Source organism: Aspergillus steynii (genome assembly GCF_002849105.1).
Source record: "Aspergillus steynii IBT 23096 chromosome Unknown P170scaffold_1, whole genome shotgun sequence".
In the NCBI taxonomy this organism is placed as follows: Eukaryota; Fungi; Ascomycota; class Eurotiomycetes; order Eurotiales; family Aspergillaceae; genus Aspergillus; species Aspergillus steynii.
In genome coordinates this window covers 5,426,950-5,442,758 of record NW_020194398.1, presented here as the reverse complement: position 1 = coordinate 5,442,758, position 15,809 = coordinate 5,426,950, and the positions used below count along the sequence as shown (strand labels likewise).

Here is a 15,809-nt window from a genome sequence, read left to right as displayed (position 1 = left end):
CCAGAACACGTGACCGACCCTCGGAACGGACAAACGTTCGGCCAGCTGAGCTCGGGTCAGCTACGTAGGTTGGCTACTTGGTAATGTGATGGATCCTGCCTCATCAACATCCGATCCTTTTGCAACCTCCACCCGACCACCCTATCGCTCGCATCCTATCCATCCCCTCATTCTACTTCCACCTCCCACATTGCATCTCCCGTCGCCAGCATGGGGTCCGATCCGCAGTACATAAAGCACCCTGACCTCATCCTCGCCCAACATGTCTTCAACCTGTCCAACCCGGCGTGCCCCCAGACGGTGCAGCAGGCATCGCTGAAGAAGGTCCAGAGTGTTATCTCCGACAACAAGATGGCTCCGTTCTACCGACACCTCGCACACCCCGTCGAAGGCATCCTCAACCACACCGGCGAAGGCGTCCCTCAGCACCAGGGCGGCTCCGCCAAGTCCTTGATTACGTCGAATCTGCTGGCGTCTCGGAAGTCGCCGCAGAAGATCGAGTTCCCCTGGGACGAGGCCCTATATCAGTCGCTAGTTGAGGATAACCGGAAGGAGTTGGAGACCTTCCAGAAGGAGGAAGACGAGGCGGAAGAGGCGGCCGGCGAGACCGAGGTTCTGGCCGCGAGGGGGAAACGTGCCGAGTTTTGGGCGAGAGTGGGAGATAAGGTGGGTGTTTTGCAAGACTCTTTTCCGATCTCTGGCGTCGGTCGCATGCTGACTTGAATGACGCACGTTAGGACAAAGCTATCGAATCCCACGAGGCCCTCCTTGAGAAGACGACGTTCTTGGGAACGAAGATTGACCTGGTGATGGCGATGATCCGGATCGCACTGTTCTTTGGCGACTCCTTGTTTGTCAAGAAGAGCATCGAACGGGCAGAAACCCTGGTCGAGAGCGGCGGTGATTGGGACCGAAGGAATCGCCTGAAGGCATACAAGGGATTGCACCTGCTTACGATCCGTTCCTACAGCCTGGCTGCCCCTCTCCTTCTCGACAGCCTGTCTACTTTCACGAGTTACGAATTGTGCAGCTACTCCGCCCTCGTCATTTACTCCGTCCTCGCGGGATCGCTATCGCTGAAGCGAGTCGACTTCAAAGCCAAGGTGGTTGACGCACCGGAAATCAGGGCCATCCTGGGGTCCGGGGAGGATCGGCTGGCTGCCCTGACCGGCGAGGTGTCTTCCGGTCCCAGTGCCGGAGATGAGGATATGAAGGATACATCCACTGCCAGCAGCACGCCGGGTGCCGCCACGACCGCTGTGAACCTGACCACTTTCGCCGCCGGCTCCGGCATCCAGGCCGAGTCCGAAGTCCCCGTGGACTTCACGCCTCTCGCCGACCTGGTCAACAGTCTGTACAACGGCAACTACCGCACATTCTTCGTCGCCTTGGCTGCCGTCGAAGACCAGTTCCTGACCCAAGATCGGTACCTGCACGAACACCGGGCGTGGTTTGTTCGCGAGATGAGATTGCGCGCCTACCAGCAGCTGCTCCAGAGCTACCGGGTTGTGGGGCTGACCAGCATGGCCAACGACTTTGGCGTGACGGTAGACTTCTTGGATCGGTGAGTTTGCATCCCCTGAATGATTAGATTTACAATTACTGATTTGAACGTGCAGGGACCTGGCCAAGTTCATCGCCAGCAACCGCATCGCTTGCACCATCGACCGGGTCAACGGCATCATCGAGACGAACCGACCGGACGACAAGAACAAGCAGTATGCCGACGTGGTCAAGCACGGAGACGCTCTGATCACGAAGCTCCAGAAGTATGGCCAGGCCGTACGACTGAGGGGAAGCGAACGGAGCTAGAGGCGGAGAGGAGACAGATGCGAGATGAATTGAACGGGGGACTTACCGCCACATCCCCTGGACTCGGGCTCGTTGGAGCCGTGACGGATGAAGCCTAGAGTTATTTATTTGTTCTTTGTGATCGCTGCTAGAGCAAAAAGCAAGTGAGGCTGCTGTATCATACCATTAATGACAGAAGACAACATGACCTCGAAATCGCCTGATCGGCCGTGATTGGATTTGAGCGTAGAGTGGGCCGATTGTAAGCGTCCGAGGCCTTGGATCTTGCGTCCTGGGCCCACGCGATCTGAGGGATTATTCATAGAATGGATTGGCAGGTATTGGCAGTGGGACCAGGAGGGTCAATCGTTCGTATGCAGATGATCATTTACCTAAGATCTCGTATCCAGAGGATGGAGTCATCGAGCCAGCAGAGCAGGCAGAGCAGGCAGAAGAAGCCGGACTGACGGGATGGAAGCCGACGTCGGGCGGCGCCGGAAGCCTTCGTGGGGAAGGACGCAGTGCGGAGGTCGGAGAGTTGGGGGTTGCCATGGACAATCGTTGATGTTCCTGCGTTGGGATTCAATGCAAAGTCTCATATCAGTGTCAGCATTGGCATCATCATCAACATGTGTATTAGCAAGAGGAATCCCAATTGATGAAGATCTGTTATCGTAGAGACTCCCTCCCTGATAGCGATGACTCAGCGCGGGATTCACCGCCCGCCCAAAGGGAGATCGTGTGTTTTCCGCGGTTTTTTTCTTTTTTATCTCTGGATTCGTGTGTCTTGGGAATTCTCATTATCTCCTGGCTTCCTTCTTTGCCAATCGTCCCTCGAATCTCCCCACGCCTAGCCACCCCTCCCTTGCACCGGTGGAGACAGGAAGGAAATCGCGCACGTAACGTCCCAGGCACTCAGAAGCGACAAGATGAGCTGGCAGTATAAGCTCGCGCGGGCGTCGCCGCTGCGCATTTCCCGGCCGAATGGCGCTGGGCTGATGCGCCGTCAGAACATCCCGCGGGCCTTCAGCTCGTTTCCCGCCGGGGCTTCTAGTCTCTGGTCCAAGTCCTCAGGTACGTCCAGTCAACTGCCTTCGAACGTCTCGGGAATTCGCCCGGTTGGGTCCCGATCGGCTGCCAACGTTGCGCCATTGGACCCCCGTTTAATGCCGCTGCCCTTTCTCGGCCGTCATACGCCCACGCCATTCCCCTCCCTCTCGTGACGCTGTCTGGGGCCGTTCCCCTCCTCGTTTCCCCCCGTTTATCCACCGTCCAAGGGCCCTCCATACATAATGTGGCGGTCTCGCCGAGTGAACCGCCGGTCCCAGTCTCGAAAGTTCCTATACTAATCATTCTCTCTCCCCCCCCCGACTTGTACAGTCCCCACCATGTCGACCCATACGACCGTCTCCTACTGTGCCAAGCGTACCTTGTCTGCGCAGGCAACCCGTTGTCTGAACCCCGATAACATCAACCCTCACGTCAAGGAGGCCAAGTATGCCGTGCGTGGTGAACTTGCCGTCAAGGCGGAGGAATACCGGGTGAAGCTGGCCCAGGGAGACAAGTCGTTGCCCTTCGACAGCGTCATCTTCGCCAACATCGGTAACCCGCAACAACTCGACCAAAAGCCCATCACCTTCTTCCGTCAAGTGCTCAGTCTTCTCGAAAACCCTCAGTTGTTGGACCGCCCCGAGGCCCTCCGCACCTCCTTCGGATACGAACAGGACGTCATCGACCGCGCCAAGGTCCTTCTTGCCGACGTGCAGAGCGTGGGAGCCTACAGCCACAGCCAGGGTGCCCCGATTATCCGGAAGAGCGTCGCCAAGTTCATCGAGGAGCGTGATGGCTTCCCCGCCAACCCGTCCGATCTCTTCCTCTGTGCCGGTGCCTCGTCAGGTGTGAGCACCATTCTCAACGTCATCTGCAACGGACCGCAGGCCGGTGTTCTCGTCCCCATCCCGCAATACCCTCTCTACACCGCCACTCTTTCCCTTCTCAATGCGCAGTGCGTTCCCTACCTTCTCGAGGAGGAGAAGGCCTGGGGTACCGATGTTAATGCCATCCGGGCATCCTTGGAGAAGGCCAAGAGCAACGGCACCGACGTCCGTTCCATCGTGGTCATCAACCCCGGCAACCCCACCGGCGCCTCTCTGGGTCTGGACGATATCAAGAGCGTGCTCGACATCGCCGCCGAGGAGAAGCTGGTGGTGATTGCCGACGAGGTCTACCAGACCAACGTCTTCGAGGGTGAATTCACCTCGTTCAAGAAGAGACTCCGCCAGCTGCAGCAGGAGCAGCCCGGCAAGTACGACAACGTGGAGCTGGTCTCCCTGCACAGTGTGTCCAAAGGTATGGTTGGCGAGTGTGGTCAGCGTGGTGGTTACTTCGAGCTGGTTGGATTCGATCCCGAGGTCGCTGCCCAGATCTACAAGCTCGTCAGCATCGGGCTGTGCCCGCCCGTCATCGGACAATGTCTGATGGAGATGATGGTGAACCCGCCCAAGGAGGGCTCGCCCAGCCACGAGGTCTACAAGACGGAGTACAACGGTATCCGGGATGGTCTGCACAAGCGCGCCATGGCTCTGTATGATGCCTTCCAGAAGATGGAGGGTGTGGAGTGCCAGAAGCCCCAGGTATGTTTCCTTGAGTTCTAGACCCCTCGCAGTCCACACCACTTGCTAACATCGATCTTTCACAGGGTGCCATGTACCTCTTCCCCACGATTACCCTGCCTCCCAAGGCCGTCGAGGCCGCCGCCGCCGAAAAGCGCGCCGCCGATGAATTCTACTGCCTGCGCCTCTTGGACGCCACGGGTGTCTGCGTCGTTCCCGGCTCTGGCTTCGGACAGAAGGAGAACACGCTGCACTTCCGTACGACTTTCCTGGCCCCGGGAACCGACTGGGTCGAGCGCATCGTGAAGTTCCATGCCGAGTTCATGGCCAAATACCAATAGAACCTTTTGGACAACAAAAAGGATCCATGCGGATATCACGAATAACATTTATAGACTATATATAGGGTTTCATCTTGGCATTGATAATTGCAATAAAGATGTTTAATACATTGCTTCAGTCTGATAGGTTCCTCGAAATGCGCACTGTATCAAATCCCAAATGTGACTGCAGGTCACGGAACCGACCGAGAATGACGATGGTTTCTGGGAGAATCCGTTAAGCCAACTTCCTGACGAGCGACCTACTCCCTAGGCGGTGAAATCATCCGTATTGGTAGACAGTGTCCAGGTCAACAAACTACCGCCTCCACATGTTCTTATCCTCCCTGGTTAGGCAGCCCACCCAGTGACCAAACCAGCATAATGTTATGGAATAACATCATGCAAACCTCTCGTGAACTCTTCGTGAACCCACTCCTCTGGACCTCCCACCATATGAACCTCGTAGGGTGTCAATTTGTCGAAAATGCCATCAATCCCAGCACAGAATCCATCCCAGACCAAGAAAAGATCAAGATACAAGGCCACCAGAGAAGCATAAACACCCCAACCGACGCCGAGCTCCTTGCGATAAAACCCCTTGCCACCGTAAAGCATCGCTGCCTTGTCGATATTCTCGTCGGCCAGGGTCGCCCATTCGCTAGATACGGGTATGGCATGTGATCCACTACACTCAATGTCCGGATGGACCACAGTAGCTAACTAGCTATTCGTTTTCTAGTAAAGGGCCCGAGTTCTTCTTCGCGGGCATCCCCGTTCATCAACCATGCTATACTGTGTTCCATCGCCACGCGCAACCCCAACTCCACGAGAATGTGTCCAGCGCTCCATCCCTGATAGGCTATATCCATTACGGACACGTCAAAGGAGACCGCTCGAGGATCTTCGAAGCCCGTCCGGATCCGCGAGGACGCGGGAACCGCATCGGTGCGGAAATCGGCAAAAACCGTCTGGCTCGAGTCACTCCAAAGCAATGGACTGAAGATCCATATTTCATATGCGTCTTGCTGGCTCTTGCGCAATTTCAAGAGCGTAGGACTGAGGTTCCGAAACCGATGGGTTTCACGGTACGTTTACCTATCCTGTCGGGGACCAACTCTGGCTTTATATCTCTAGGATTGATTTGTGAACAACTGCTCATTTACTTCTAGTCGCGTCTTCTGGTGACCAATATGACGGACCACGAGTGTATCTATCTATATGAGACGGAAATCACGGCTGAGTTTCTGCGGGCGCTTGACGAACCGAAAGCAGCTACGGACGATATCGAGTGGTCTGTGGTTCGGTGGAGAAGGCTTTCCTTCAAGCCGTATGATACCTTTGCAGATCGGCTTGCTGCTGAGCTGATGGCTCCTAATACTGGTTCTTCATGCTGTGGTAAGACCGCTGCTGCGTCAGATCACCTGGGTAGGGAAGGACAAGGCGATCTGGAAAGCAGCAGGTCGCGGAAGATCAGGAGGCTGGTATAGAGGCCTCGGTAGTGCTTTACGCTGCTTGTGGTGGTGAGGATATTAGTGTTTTGCTATCCGTCGTCTCGGGTATTGAGGGTAGTTCGTGGGGAGATGGATGTAGTGATTTAGTATCTCATATGTAGCGCTTGCGTTCTGCTTGGAGTCAGTAGAGAATAAGAGATTAAGTATCATGATTGGAAGAAGGGAACTCGACGATTCAGTGGGTCAGGAGGAGTAGATCAGATGAGATGAGATGGTGGTTGACGGAGTAGATAGGTTTTCTTGCTAGACAGGAGGGATTACGGAAGGATTTAGGTGTTTCGGTGTTTGTTCCTATTTCTTTTTAAGGACTCTAGAGAAGGGATTTGGTCACTGTTTGTCTTGTACCAGAGGATATCGACACTAACACGTATCCACAACGTCCTAGTTGAAGTATTGCTAACGCAAGCAATGGTATATAGTTAGGGTCATTGGCTACGGACTAGAGATTTACTGGAGAGGATACAAGATAAGTGGTCTATATAGTTAACCCGGAGTCTCTGCTGCGGCAGAATTCAAGGTACGATAGCAGATAGCTGCCCTCGTTGGAGTGGATGGGGCAAGGTCCTTCTGCATTAGCTGGCAGATCTGTGCATCGCTAGACCAGCGCTAGGACGATGAATGTGTAGATTTGTCTTCGACGAATAGTGCCGTTGAATGTCTACTGTTGACAACTTGTCGATACCCGAGGGAATTCGAACTGAAGCGGCATGTTTGAGCTGAGTGAGGGGTTCTGTTAGGAGGAGCAGTGACTGACGTCTGTCTGCGCCGTTCACTGCAGTGATGTGATACTTAGCGCCAAGGTTGATTTCATGACGTCGAGGCTGGCGGGGTTTGTCACTGGTGGTGTTGATGGTTCATTCTATTGGTGGTGCGCAGTTCATCCGATTGAGTAGGTGGGACATGTCGTCCTCGTTCTTATGCGAATAGAAGTAGACAGAAGTTACCAGGCAAGTGGATATGACGACACTGGATTGAAAGCCGACAGCTGATACGGTTTGCATCGATGGATGGCATTCACCCGTGCTCTGCCCGGCAACCACTGAACAAAACTGTACTCCATGCGCAGTTAGTATCAGTGGAGATAAGTCCACGACAGTCACACGTACGGGGTCAGTCACTTGTCCGGCGTCCCTATCTAGAGTTCGGCGGCCTCGAGTTAGAGGATTATCCACCGCGGCCCGAACACATCGCGACGGACCAATCCCCCCAGCCGGAGAAAGACTCAGTGGGCATGGGCAAAACCTCGGCGTCCCAGATCAAGGCAACCCCCAAGACCGGCTGGATCTAGCGCCAGTCCGCGGCTACCGAAGTGGGACTTTCTGGGGATTGGAGGGGGAAAAGCAAAATTGGAGGACGATCCACCGCGCGTTCACCGGTCAGGATTTTAGACGGTCGGCGGTCGAGACTAGACGCCGAGGTGGAGATGGGACGGTGGTTTTAGGTGAGGTGGATTGGGGGGTAGGTAAGCATTGATGTTGGAGGGGTGCGATATCGAATACTGCTCCGTCGTGCTCCATAGTAATAATGGGGGGAGGAATGTGAGCGATGCTCTCTAGGTCCCTGGAGAGAAGAGCGTCCAGGGATCAGGCATCAGGCCCAACGGCCGCTGATTGGTGGAGAGACCAGGCATCCGGGCGCAGATCAGGGCCGCCTGACCGCCTGCAGACGCCCCGAAGAAGAAGCCCTGACGTCATCCGACGGTGTCGCGGAAATTGCATGCGGTTGGTTTTCTCAGGCCGATGGTGAAATAATCAATCCTACTGCGTACTCACGGGCTCCAGGCCAAGAGCCTTTGTTTGTTAGATTGTGTGTGCTCTTCCATCCATCCGTGGTTCCCCTCTGCCGCCTTCCCACGGTCCAATCCCCGTGCCTGTCGCGCCGCACGTTTCCACGCCTATCGGTCTGCACGGAAGATCCGAAAGATTTTCTAGAACGAGGCCACTAAACCCTACCGACCGACGAGTCAGCGCCGCCAGAGGACCTTGCTCCCACCCGATGATGTAGCGGAACAGGGTGGATGTCGACATTCTCGCCCTGGGGAGGAAGGGAGAAGACAGAAGACGAGGACAACATTCGGTCAAAGTCAACAGTCAACATGACACTCGTGGGAGAAAAGAAAAAGGCCCCTCTTCGCGTCCAGACACGCAGCCAAGTCACCGGCCCGGCTTCTGCCCCAGAATTTCGTAACAGGATCCATCGCCCGTAAGACAGAGTTTGGTTAGTCTCCGTGCTGGGGCTCCAGTTTTCTTTTTTTCCTTTCATTTTCGTTGCTTTTCTGACTTTCGCTTTCCAGTTTGCACTGAAGGGTCTCCAACCCTAAGACCTAATTCCAATTAAGTTCCGAAATCCCGCGTGAATCGCGGTTCCGGTTGAAAGTTCCCAGGGTGACTTGACTTCGGTTGACTTCGAGGAGCTGACGGCAAGCGAGATGAACAGGAAAGTTCGGGTCCCTTGCTGCTGGATGGAGTCTCCCAGCCTGCATTACTGCGTACATCGATGGATGTACGGTCGGTGTGACCAGTGCGCTGCAGGAGCTGAGCTGAGCTGACCGGAGGGACCGCAGGCAAACCGCCCAGACTCCCGATGGGGAAATATTGGAGAACCCCGGGTCTCTGCCGGAATGCAATATCCATTACCTAACATCCACGTACTGTATGCTTGGTGTAGTATGTTAGAATGTAGGATGCACAATGTAGGATGCACTCTGTACACAGAGTAGACATGGTTGACCGAACAACCCAGGTGAAACGCACGGCAGGTCCTGGACCAGGAGCAAGGCAACCGGCGCATCAGATGGCCCATTCCGAGGCTGGTGACGGGGATCGGACTCCTTGATTGAGCCTGAGGAACCAGAAAAATCCAAATAAACCACATCAAATCAAAAATAATCAAAGTGTGAGACGCAAAGCCCAAGCCGAACCGCCGCACGAGGCTGGCGCAGTCCGGTATCGGTATTGTACCGTCGAGGACGCAGGTACTCATATTTACTGCCTTCCTCATGGATCACGGATGCTGTTAGGTAACCGGCCAGAGTCTGGACTGAGGATGCATTCCATTCCGGGGGAGGATGGGGAATTTATGTAATAGCCTGTTGATTTCGGGGAGGCTGCCTGGTTATGATCTAATATTATTCATGTCTGGATTAAGCACTGTTCAGGTTTCTACTTGGAGTCTGGAGGAGTACGACAGAGCAAAAAAAAAAAAAAAAAAAAAAAAAAAGTATTTATAGACGGCGGCCACGAAAGAAAAAAGACAATACTCAATACTCGTACACAGCCGGTACCGTCCGGGCAGCCACAGCGACCAACCGCGCCAGACTCGTCCTTGCGCACTTCCAACTTTCTCTTCCCGCTTTCTCCCCTCTTCTTTTCCGTCTTTCTCCTTTTCCTTGTCCTTTTCTTTTTCTTCTGCTTTTTTTTCCCCCTTCCCTTCTTTCCTTTCCTTCTTCTCTCAGGGTGTTTGCGCAGCTCTGCCTTCAGATCGATCGCTTTTCCCCTTTCCCTTGGCCGCCACAGCCGGTTTTTGGTGTCCTGTCTCACGGCCGGCGCCAAACGGTGCGTAGGCTTTGGCCCCCCGCGAATTACTTGTCTGTTGAATTGTGTCTTCGTTTTCCATGTTCTGTTGGGCCTCCTCTTAGTTCCGGATCGACTATCTTCACTTCTCCCCCCCCCCTCCTCCTCATCACCACCCCTGCTCCTGGTACCCCGGTACCTTGAGTACTACTCGCCTCTTCTTACTCTCCTCTACCTCGTACGCTTTTCAAGCAATCAATTGGATTGCTTGAAAGGTGTGCCCTCCTAGTCCTCCCGTTCTCGGTTGCGGCCCCTCCCTTTTACAGGTGAACCCGGCGTTTTCTGTGGCATCATTTTGGTGCATTGGGATATTCGTTGAAGATACCCCTGCGTGTTGGAGTTTCTTGGTTCCTGTCGGTCCGATCGCTTCGACGGACCGCACACCTCTTCCGCGTCTTCTCGCCTTGACGGCCCTTTCGTTTCCTTCCCGACAGGGATTCCTGTTCGGCTGATTGAACCTTTCGATACAAAAATTAAAAAGAGAAACACACGAAGCCCGCCAGCAAACCCCAAGCTTCTGTCCGAGAGATCTGTCCGTATCGGTTCTCTCGCCGCTCTTCTTAACTTTTGATTTCCTCTATTTCTCGTCGCGAATCGTCGCATGTTCGCTACCCAGTAACACCGCTATGCTGATCGATGGCGAGAAGTGGGCTTGTGAAGCTTGCGTCCGGGGTCACCGTGTCAGCAGTTGTCACCACAGCGGTAAGTCTTGTCCTCGTGCCTCCCTCGAAACCAACGGCCCTGGCGGAGGGGCAGAAATCAAAAAACAAAAAGACTGACTCAGAGTGAAACTGTCCTCTTCGTGCAGACCGCCCATTGACCCACATCAATAAAAAAGGCCGCCCAGTCTCCCAATGCGCTCACTGTCGCGGCCTACGCAAGTCACGGACAACCCACACCAAGTGCGAGTGTGGTGACAAGAAAAAGAATAGCCACAAGCATGATTCAGATCCCCACGCAGTGGACAAGCGGGATCTCAAGCGTGAGCATGTTGGCGATGGTAGTCCGGTTCATTGTTTTCTGATCTGCATTTCACAGAGGATTCTCGTACCAGATGCGGCTGCACCCATGGGCTACGCTGCACCTGCGCGCTCAAAAAGGAACCCCACCTCGATCCTGTCCCGGAGACGGGTCTTCCTCCGCCTCCGCACGCGACTCTGTCGGAGCCGCCCAAGAAGCCCCAGTTGACGTCGACCAAGTCCGAAAGCACGCTCACGATCTTTCGGGATGGTCATCACAAGCCAGCTCATAAGCACAATGACATGGCTCACAAGTGCGGCCTGCCCTACACGATACCTCGGTCGCATACCATCCACTCGACGTCCGACATCGCTCGACGATCCATCGATCATCTGCCTTTAAGTCAAGCTGCCTTCATGAACGAGCACCAGCAGCAGCAACAGCACCAACAACCGCCACCACCGCCGCCGTTCTCGAATCCGCAGTTTCCCGAGCAGATGTCTGCGCCACTCGGTCCTCAACGTCGAGTCAAATCCGAACATGGGTCTCCCGATAGTGCCCCCGTCCTTCCTACGGAAGATGTCCCAACGTCTATGCCTCCGCTCGATCTTTCGTCCTTCTTTCCTCCGGCTCAACCCTTGGAGGAATCAACGGATCGCAGCGCGCCTACCGAATCGACGGCGTCTGTGCAGCAGCCGATGGGGAAGACGCCTCTGAATCAACTCGTGACCAGTGTCCCCCCTCTCGACGTCTCGTCATATTCCTCGTTCCCAACAACGACCACGTCTCCGGTGAACCATGTAGCCTTCCACGATCCCTACAAGGAGTCCTACTTCACCTCGCCGGAAGCCGATATGCCGCTCCACTCCGCGGGGTTCAGCGCGCCGCCCGTCGACTGGTCCAGCTTTCCCCTCTACTCGTCCGACGTTCCAGCGGCCACCAGCACGCAAGCGCCATCGTATGCCAGTTTCGACTACAACTCCATGGCGACCGGCTTGCCGGCTCCGTCCTCCTCAGGAGACATCTCGGAGGTGGAGGATTTCGGACCTTTCTCCAGTATCGGCAATGCGGGCGCCGATCTTCCCGATCTCCACAGCGGCAGCGAGGGGTCGGACATGGACAATTTCCGCATCAGTTCCGCGTCGTCATTTATCGGCCTGCCGCAGGCGCAGCTGCTGTCGTCGAATCACCTGGAGTCGATCAACATTGACGATTTCCTCAAGTCCGCCAACGAATCGACGGCCGCCCTGGAGCACCAGCTGCAGGCGAACATGGGCATGGACTCCAAGCCGCTTCCGTCGCAGGAAGTCTATGCCATGTCCGATGCCGAGGCGTTCAAGCCGATGACCACACCCACCTCGAGTGTCCCAATGACGTCTGCCACGGACTCGATCTGGCCCGCGGCCCTGTTCGATCCGGGGGCGACCTCGATGGATGACAACGGGAATAACTACTATCCGCCGTCATGGGTACAGTGATTCTGGTTTCAACTTTCCCATGGCGGGCAGGGGGCGCGCATGCTTATTTCTGGGCTTTGTTGCGGCACCTTACCACCACCTCCACACCGTCTGAGTGACGACACCGACGTCCTTCACGACCCTGATGAGAGATGATGATAAATGCCTGATTTATCTTTGTTCAATTAGCCTAAAGTCCGAGTGACCAAACTATATTATAGCAGTCAATTTTAAAGATTTGTTTATGTTTATTTTTTCTTGGTTTCTTTCATGGATATATTCTTGGTTACTGGCTGAATGTATCATAGATCAGCAGGAGTTTTAGCCTCCATATAGACAACCCAACAATTGGAAAATTGACACGAAGATGGATCCGTCCGACCCGGCATCAGGCATATTCAGTCAGCCTTCGTTTGTACAGGACACAGCCGACATACCAAATGGGACGCTGCACGATGAGTCACCCGCAGTGACACCGTCAGCCCCTGCAGTCGAAGCGGTGTAGATGCAAGCCTGGCGGAGTCTTCAACCAGCGGTGAGCCTTTACTCGATCAAGAACCCGATCGATGCGAAGACGTCATCGTTATGAAAATAGAACTGTCGACTTGGTAACTGCTCAGATCCGATCATGGGGTCAAATTCTCAAGTATGCATCGGCCCTAGATCCCTTTCAGATGACAACCAAGCGAAGGAATGAACTGACATCACTCCCAATACCATCGCTTGAACAACTTCCCTCAAACCCAGCAGTGAAACCAGAACAATGCAGCACATACCAAATCATCCATCATCGTACCCTCTATGAGGCATTTTATTTACCCTCCCTCCCCTCTACCCTCTCTCCCCTGTTTCTGTCTGTCTCCTCTCCTCGCCTCCTCTCTCATGCAGCTCACGTCGCACAGTCCCAGTCCCACCACACCTGAGCTCACATTCCGATCTCCCTGATTTCTGGCCCCTCTTTTCTTGTCCTCCTGCAAGGGCCGCGGCACACCCAGCCCGGACAAGCTTTTCGTAGCAAGGCTTGTCGGTGCTTGGCTTTTGCCGTGGTTGCTCGGGGCCGTGATACGGCTGTGGGAGCCGGATGAGGAGTCTGGAATGCAGGAGATAGGGAGGGTGTTCGGATGTTCGGCACTGGTTTGTTTGCTAGTGTTGTTGTTGGAAGGGAGGCTGTGGAGGTATGTCCCTTGCCTTTTTTTCTCAAAAAGAAAAGAATAGTTCTTTGAACGCCCATAGTACTACATTCTGTTCCTTATAGGTGTGTTTATTGGTATACGTATACAATTAAGTCTCATGTACTACTCACTTTGCAATTTGAGCAAACATGTATTTACCGTAAAATATATATTAGGATCAGGATGCCAGACAACCTTCTTGAATAACAAAACCATTCTGAAATACTTCTATCATTAGTATTATATCATTAGCCAATCCAAAACTATACATCAGAAATATTTTGTACAGATTCTAAACGTAACTCCAGCAGATGACAGCGATACAACCTCTATGAACGACATCAAGACCCCGAAAAAGCCCCATCTAAATTCTGCAACAGTAAGCACAGCACACACAACACACCCGCAGACACAAACTCACCCAGTTAATAAAATCCGCATCCATCCACCCTCGTATGTCCGTCCAATCCTTTAATATATTCTCCGGCTGGGTCTCCGAGTTCGACGGGGGAGGGTTTCCGCCGCCCCATTGAGCCCTACTCAGATCCGTGAGATTCTCGGAATTGCCATAGAGCTGGAGAGGGAGGGAGGTGGGAGGGGGACATACTGTAAACTACATAGTATCCGATGCGCTTTCAAACAGATCATACTCCGGGGCGAGAAGTTCTCCATCCGCAGAACAAGCTTCTCGATCTCCTCTCTGCAAACACCTACATCGACATCACCGGCCCGATCAGACGACGGGGTATCCAAAAGACACGAGTTCAGCGCCACCGCAGCGTGGAGTGCCTTTAGACTCGTCACCCCGTTAAGTAGCCACCGGTAGTTGCGAAGCAACGGGACCTCGAAGATCTCGCGATGGAGAGAAATCAGCGCCATGGCGGCGGCGATGCACTGGGTTCTTGACGACGCGAGGAAACAGGGTGCTTTGGAGTGGTGGAACGGGCGGTGGAGAAGCAGGTAGAGATGATGCGCGTAGGTCTGCAAGACACACCAGTAGGCGTAGCTGGTCGAGTCCAGGATACTAGGCGATCCGTCGACCATGTAGGTTGCGTCCCAGCGGTTCTGCTCCTGGGCGATGGCGTCGTCGAAGTGGTGGAGGAGGCGCTGGTCGAGGCGCGAGGGGCCCGAGATGTGGCGGCAGATCTGGGTCGAGAGGCGGAAGAGGCGTAGCTTGGACATCATGACGGACATCTGCGTGGGCTGGGTGCGGCGGGACGGGTGCGAGATGCCGTCCTCGGTGATGTCGGAGTCATTGGCGTCAACGGGCATGGTGGCTTTGATGTCGAGGAGGAAGGACATGTCGACGTCGCGGAAGAGGATGCATTGGTAGGTGTGCAGGGTTAGAAGGCCGGCCCAGCAGCGGCGGCGACGTTCGGTTTCGATGGGACCGAGACTCTGGTCGTCTGTGTTGCAGCGTAAGGCGATGCCCATGTTGAGTGCCATGCCGAGTAAGGCCCAGCCTTGGTCGACGGAGCCGTTGTGGGAGGTGCTGTATATGATCATGAGGAGGGCCTCGAAGGTGCTGAATTTGTGGCGGATTAGGAATTGGTCTTGTAAGAGACAAGACATGGCGGTTTGCAAGAGTCGGCGAGACGCAGATAGAGTGGTGGTGTTTGGCGTGGGATCAAAGGATAGCTGGGACCAGAGAGTGGCGAGTCGAGGATCGCTTGCGTCCATGGTGTTCAGGACCAGCGAGCACATGGAGAAAAGCAAAGCCAGCCACGAGAGGTCGACGCCATGGGGCTGTTGCATGAATGAAGTATACTGCTTCTGGAATGTTGGGCCATGGAGGATGGGAAACAGGGCAGAGATGTTGGTGAAGAAGTGGGAGACCAGATAGTCACAACAATTTCTCGGGGGTAAAGCGTCCAGGATTTCTTGGAGAGTCATATGCGGACCCATAGAGAGAGGAGACAGGGTATCGTCTGCATCCTGTTCCGGAACTGGTCTTTCAAGCACCGTCTCCCAGTGACTACTGTCTGGAGGTGCTTGATTTGCCTCAGATGTCGGTGGCTCAAGCGGGAGAGACAGCCCTGAAGGACTCGTAAGTCTTGCCCCCCTTGACCCTCGAGCCTGTGCGGACCGGTGACTGGGGGATTCCGAGTTTAGATTCGTCTCATAGAAGCAAATGAATTCACGGTTACGGCGCTTGCAAGACCCGCAAGGGTGCTGACGATCGCATCGTAATTTGGACCGTCGGCATTGGTCACAATTGATGGTTTTTCGCTTTCGGCGATAGGATCGAGGGCTTTGAGCAACGGACCTGTTATGGTCTGAAAGATTTGGACCCATTTCTCCGAAAAGACTGGAGAGAGAAGGGGGAACTTGGAAGTCCGATCCGATATACTCAGATTGTCGGAGATGTTGAGATGAAGTCGTGATATAATCGGATTTAAAGAGCGCTGACT

The 15,809-nt window shown here is 54.4% G+C and overlaps 6 protein-coding genes across 6 annotated transcripts; 4 read left to right on the top strand and 2 right to left on the bottom strand.

The window, feature by feature from the left end:
* Positions 1-210: 210 nt before the first annotated feature.
* Positions 211-1,812, top strand: P170DRAFT_422039 (proteasome regulatory particle lid subunit RPN7; the record flags this gene model as incomplete). Its single annotated transcript, XM_024847409.1, has 3 exons — positions 211-666; positions 738-1,564; positions 1,620-1,812. 3 exons carry the CDS (start codon positions 211-213, stop codon positions 1,810-1,812), a joined length of 1,476 nt encoding a protein of 491 aa, XP_024710801.1.
* Positions 1,813-3,179: 1,367 nt separating this feature from the next.
* P170DRAFT_422038 (putative alanine aminotransferase) lies at positions 3,180-4,744 on the top strand (the record flags this gene model as incomplete). Its single annotated transcript, XM_024847408.1, has 2 exons — positions 3,180-4,424; positions 4,490-4,744. 2 exons carry the CDS (start codon positions 3,180-3,182, stop codon positions 4,742-4,744), a joined length of 1,500 nt encoding a protein of 499 aa, XP_024710800.1.
* Positions 4,745-5,107: 363 nt separating this feature from the next.
* Positions 5,108-6,433, top strand: P170DRAFT_443279 (uncharacterized protein; the record flags this gene model as incomplete). Its single annotated transcript, XM_024850527.1, has 4 exons — positions 5,108-5,394; positions 5,466-5,745; positions 5,896-6,121; positions 6,366-6,433. 4 exons carry the CDS (start codon positions 5,108-5,110, stop codon positions 6,431-6,433), a joined length of 861 nt encoding a protein of 286 aa, XP_024710799.1.
* Positions 6,434-8,541: 2,108 nt separating this feature from the next.
* P170DRAFT_433025 (uncharacterized protein) lies at positions 8,542-8,871 on the bottom strand (the record flags this gene model as incomplete). Its single annotated transcript, XM_024848390.1, has 1 exon — positions 8,542-8,871. A coding segment is annotated over one exon (301 nt), but the record flags the coding sequence as incomplete, so codon positions are not given.
* Positions 8,872-10,435: 1,564 nt separating this feature from the next.
* P170DRAFT_443264 (copper fist DNA-binding domain-containing protein) lies at positions 10,436-12,247 on the top strand (the record flags this gene model as incomplete). Its single annotated transcript, XM_024850523.1, has 3 exons — positions 10,436-10,511; positions 10,618-10,791; positions 10,848-12,247. 3 exons carry the CDS (start codon positions 10,436-10,438, stop codon positions 12,245-12,247), a joined length of 1,650 nt encoding a protein of 549 aa, XP_024710797.1.
* A 1,436-nt stretch (positions 12,248-13,683) lies between these two features.
* On the bottom strand, positions 13,684-15,743 carry P170DRAFT_399651 (uncharacterized protein). The gene is made up of 3 exons (XM_024846290.1): positions 14,006-15,743; positions 13,820-13,934; positions 13,684-13,769 (listed from the first exon to the last, which is right to left on the bottom strand). Exons 1-3 carry the CDS (start codon positions 15,691-15,693, stop codon positions 13,740-13,742), a joined length of 1,833 nt encoding a protein of 610 aa, XP_024710796.1. The 5' UTR covers positions 15,694-15,743; the 3' UTR covers positions 13,684-13,739.
* Between the last annotated feature and the right edge of the window lie 66 nt (positions 15,744-15,809).

What these genes read in the sequence shown, in the direction of transcription:
- P170DRAFT_399651 (XM_024846290.1), bottom strand. Translation starts at nt 15,693, where the DNA reads ATGGGTCCAAATCTTTCAGACCATAACAGGTCCGTTGCTCAAAGCCCT. An exon ending in CGGATACTATGTAGTTTACA is followed by an intron (nt 13,935 to 14,005) that starts GTATGTCCCCCT and finishes GGATCTGAGTAG; the next exon opens with GGCTCAATGGGGCGGCGGAA. An exon ending in ATGCGGATTTTATTAACTGG is followed by an intron (nt 13,770 to 13,819) that starts GTGAGTTTGTGT and finishes TTACTGTTGCAG; the next exon opens with AATTTAGATGGGGCTTTTTC.